At 60.2% G+C, this 3,763-nt stretch overlaps 1 protein-coding gene across 1 annotated transcript; it reads right to left on the bottom strand.

Moving 5' to 3' along the window:
- Positions 1-301: 301 nt before the first annotated feature.
- Positions 302-3,748, bottom strand: GNAT1 (G protein subunit alpha transducin 1). The gene is made up of 8 exons (XM_005422433.1): positions 3,633-3,748; positions 1,957-1,999; positions 1,629-1,770; positions 1,399-1,556; positions 1,184-1,312; positions 975-1,104; positions 736-889; positions 302-501 (listed from the first exon to the last, which is right to left on the bottom strand). The coding sequence occupies exons 1-8, from the start codon at positions 3,736-3,738 to the stop codon at positions 311-313; spliced, it is 1,053 nt and encodes a 350-aa protein (XP_005422490.1). The 5' UTR covers positions 3,739-3,748; the 3' UTR covers positions 302-310.
- Between the last annotated feature and the right edge of the window lie 15 nt (positions 3,749-3,763).

The following is a 3,763-nucleotide window of genomic DNA, read 5'->3' as shown; positions in this document are numbered from 1 at the left end:
CGTCCCCCGGAGCTCTGAGGGTTACCCAGGGACCTGCAGCACCCTGTAGTATCCAGGGTCATCCAGGTGCCCCTTGGACCTGGAGCCCCAGAGACTTCCAGCAGAACTGGGGGTCCCACAGTGGGAGAGTTGTTGGGGAGGGGGAGTGAGATTGTGCCCCCCGCCCCCCCAGCCCCCCCACTTCACCAGGGGTGGCTTTAGAGCTGGGCAGGTCAAATCCCAGGGGTGTGGGGCAAGTGGAGATGGTTGTGGAGGTGGAATGGGGTCAGCGGTGGGGCTGCTCCCAGGGGAGGGGGTGCTCGGCTGGGGCTCAGAACAGCCCGCAGTCCTTGAGGTTCTCCTTGATGATGATGTCAGTGACGGCGTCAAAGACGAACTTGACGTTCTCGGTATCGGTGGCGCAGGTCATGTGGGAGTAGATCTCCTTCACGTCCCGCCGCATGTTCAGCTCCAGGAACTGCAGCTTGATGTAGTTGCCCGCATCGTCGTAGGTGTTGGGACCTGGTGGTGAGGCAGTGAGCAGGATCCCTTCCTGGGCTGGTCCCCCGCCAAAATGCCGGCCCGGGATTACCCAGTGCTCCCTCAGGTGGATAAATCTTGTACTCTCCCTCAGCAAGGCTCATGCAGCACCGCTTGCATGGGGTGCTGAGGACACCTTGTGGGGGACTCCTGCGGGGGCGGTGGCACCCAGCCCTCCAGCAGCACCCCACCACCACCAGCCACCGCCATACTCACCGTCATAGTCGGGGAAGCAGATGCTGAGGTGGGCCTTCTTGATCTTCTCCAGGAAAACGTCCTTCTTGTTGAGGAAGAGGACGATGGAGGTGGTGGCGAAGTAGCGGTGGTTGCAGATGCTGTTGAAGAGGTGCAGGCTCTCGTGCATGCGGTTCTGCGGAGGGACACAGCCCCGTGGTGACACCCAAGTCACGGCTGGGGCAAAGCAGAGGGGCTGTGAGGTGGTGAGCGTTCCTCACCACTTCATCATCCTCCACCAGGACCATGTCGTAGGCACTGAGAGCCGCGATGAAGATGATGCAGGTCACGCCCTCAAAGCAGTGGATCCACTTCTTCCTCTCTGACCGCTGTCCGCCCACATCGAACATCCTGGGCAGGACAAAGGAGGGTCAGCACCCCCCTCCCTGCCCACCCCTGGCACCAGCCCTCACTGGGGCCTGGCCCCCACCTGAAGTTGAGGTCTTTGAAGGAGAACTGGGTCTCGATGATGCCGGTTGTCTTGACGCGGGAACGCAGCACGTCCTGCTCTGTGGGGACGTAGCCGGGGGTCACCAGGCGCTCCAGGTCTGACAGGTAGCTGGCCAGGCACGCGGTGGGCATGAGACACGGGTTGGAACCCCCCTGATGCCTCCCCCAGCCACGCTCCCTGAGCCCAGCACGTACTAGCCCGCAGAGTCGTTGAGCTGGTACTCGGAGGCGCGGTCAAAGCAGGCTTGGATGCCCGAGTCCTTCCAGAGCCTCCCGATGATTTCTGACATCTCCTTAGGCATGGTCCCCTCCTCGATGGTGTCCGAGAGGTGCAGCAGCTTACGGGCATCGTCCTGTGAGGGACAGGGGGTCAGTGGGGCCTGGGGACTGCGGGGAACCCCTGCCCCACATGGAATGCTCCTCACCTGGCGAGCCGTGTCCCCGTACTGGATGTTGAGGGTGGTCATGGCCCGCACGATGGCCAGCATGGACTGGAGCGTGTTGCTGTAAATGATGGCAATGAACTCCAGGCATTCCTCCAGCGAGTAACCGTCCTGGTGGATGATCCTGGCCAGGGAAGGTCACAGCGTGGGGCTGAGCTGGGTGCCGTGGAGCTGAGCCACACGATGGATGCACCCCATGGCAGTGGCACAGGGAGTCAGGCACAGTGGGATAGGGCACCCCATGGCTGCAGTGTGGGACAGACACTGTGCATGGTGGGCACCATCAAGTGACCCTCGCCTTGGCACTTACTTCATCTGCTTGACAATGGTGCTCTTCCCCGACTCCCCTGCTCCTAAGGGGACAAAACAGGGTCATGGTGGTGCCATGGGCACTCCCAGCTGAGCCCCGTGCTGGCTCACTGAGAGCCTTGGTGCCTGACGTGGCTGCGGGCACTGCTGGCTGTGCTGTGTCCATGGCTCAGGGTGTGCAGGGGGATTAACAGCCTGGTGCCAGTGGCATTAAGGTTAGCCTGAGCCGCTGTGTCTAATGGGATCTGAAGCAGCTCAACCAGGACACTCTCAGGAGCCCAGGGGAGGGGTGGGGACATGGTGACATCGCAACCCTGCCACCCACCACCCAATGCCCCAAACTTGTGGCTGTGCAGGGAGATGTGTCCTGGGCCAAGCTATGAGGACAGTGATGCCACCCACGGCCCCAACACATACACAGCACCCCAATCCTCAGGCACCACTGGGGGACTGGGAAGGACTGGGAGGGACACACAGCACAAGGGGGCTCCAGGGACACACATGGGGTGGTGGAATGGGCTGCATGGGGGTCCCTAGGAGCATGGGGCAGGGGTGCTGACAGGCTGGAGTGGTGGTAGGTTGTGTGGGTGAAGACTCAAGATGGGTTGGCTGGGGGATCTGGGAGTGGGGGGATGTTAGGTGGGCTGGTTGAGTTGAGGGATGTATGGAAGCCAGGGGATCTTAGGGTGGATTGTAGGACCTTAGGATCTCAGGATCTCATCTTCTTGTTGAGATGGTCTGTTGTGTTTGGGGCGCCTGGTAAGGGGTGCTGAGCAAGTTGGGATGAGCTGGTTTAGGGGATCCTGGGAATGGGGGGCTGTTGGGGTGGCTGGTTGGGTTTAGGGGTGCCGAGGGAGAAAGGAAACATTGGGTGGGCTTTTGGGTTGACTGGTTGGCTTTAGGCGTGCTGTGGGTGTCAGAGGACTGCTAGAGTGGGCTGACTGGGTTTAGGGGTGCTTAGGAGCAGAGGACCAGAGGCCTGGGGACTGTTGAACTGATTGGGTTTAGAGTGGGGTCAGGAAAACTTTGGGTGTTTTATTGGGGAGGGGTTGGTTGGTTTTAGGGATGCCTGGGAGTGGGAAGCTGTTGGGGACACTCCTGGGTTGTGCTGGTTTTGTTTAAAGGTGTTTAAAGGCATCAGGGAAACACTGGGTGGGCTCTTGAGAAGGGGAGGTTTGGTTTAGGGCTGCTGGGAATGGGGTTGATGTTGGGGTGGGCTGCTTGGTTTTAAGGGTCCTGGGTGAGTCAGGAGAAAGTTGAATGAACTGTGAGGGTGGGTTGCTTGGGTTTGGGGTCCATCTGGGGGCCAGAGGAATGTTGGATTGGCTGGTTGGGTTGGGGGCAGCTGTGGGGTGTGCTGGTTGGGTTGAAGGGTGCTGGTTGGGTTTGGGGGTGCTGGTTGAGTTGAGGAATTCTGGTTGGGTTGAGCGGTGCTGGCTGGGTTGAGAGGTGCTGGTTTGATTGAGAGGTGCTGATTGGGTCGAGGGGTGCTGGTTGGGTTGAGAGGTTTTGGTTGGGTTGAGAGGTGTTGGTTGGGTTGAGGGGGTGCTGGTTGTGTTGAGGGGTGCTGGTTGGGTTGAGGGGCACTGGTAGGTTTCAGGGGAGCATTGGGTGGGCTGTTAGGGTGAGATGCTCAAGGGATGGGTATGTCCCCCCTGGGTGTTGTGTCCCCCTTACCCAGCAGCAGCAGCTTCACAGTCCTGGCATCCTTCTCAGCATCTTCCTTGAGCTTCTTCTCCAGCTCTCGGGAATGCTTCTCCTCGGCACTGGCCCCGGCTCCCATGGTCAGCCCCGCAGCCCTGCGGTTC

The sequence above is a fragment of the Geospiza fortis genome, unplaced genomic scaffold (assembly GCF_000277835.1).
Source record: "Geospiza fortis unplaced genomic scaffold, GeoFor_1.0 scaffold78, whole genome shotgun sequence".
NCBI lineage: Eukaryota > Metazoa > Chordata > Aves > Passeriformes > Thraupidae > Geospiza > Geospiza fortis.
This window is presented reverse-complemented; position numbering and strand designations above follow the sequence as displayed.

What these genes read in the sequence shown, in the direction of transcription:
- GNAT1 (XM_005422433.1), bottom strand. Translation starts at nt 3,738, where the DNA reads ATGGGAGCCGGGGCCAGTGCCGAGGAGAAGCATTCCCGAGAGCTGGAG. An exon ending in ACCATTGTCAAGCAGATGAA is followed by an intron (nt 1,771 to 1,956) that starts GTAAGTGCCAAG and finishes TTCCCTGGCCAG; the next exon opens with GATCATCCACCAGGACGGTT. An exon ending in CTCAACGACTCTGCGGGCTA is followed by an intron (nt 1,313 to 1,398) that starts GTACGTGCTGGG and finishes GTGCCTGGCCAG; the next exon opens with CTACCTGTCAGACCTGGAGC.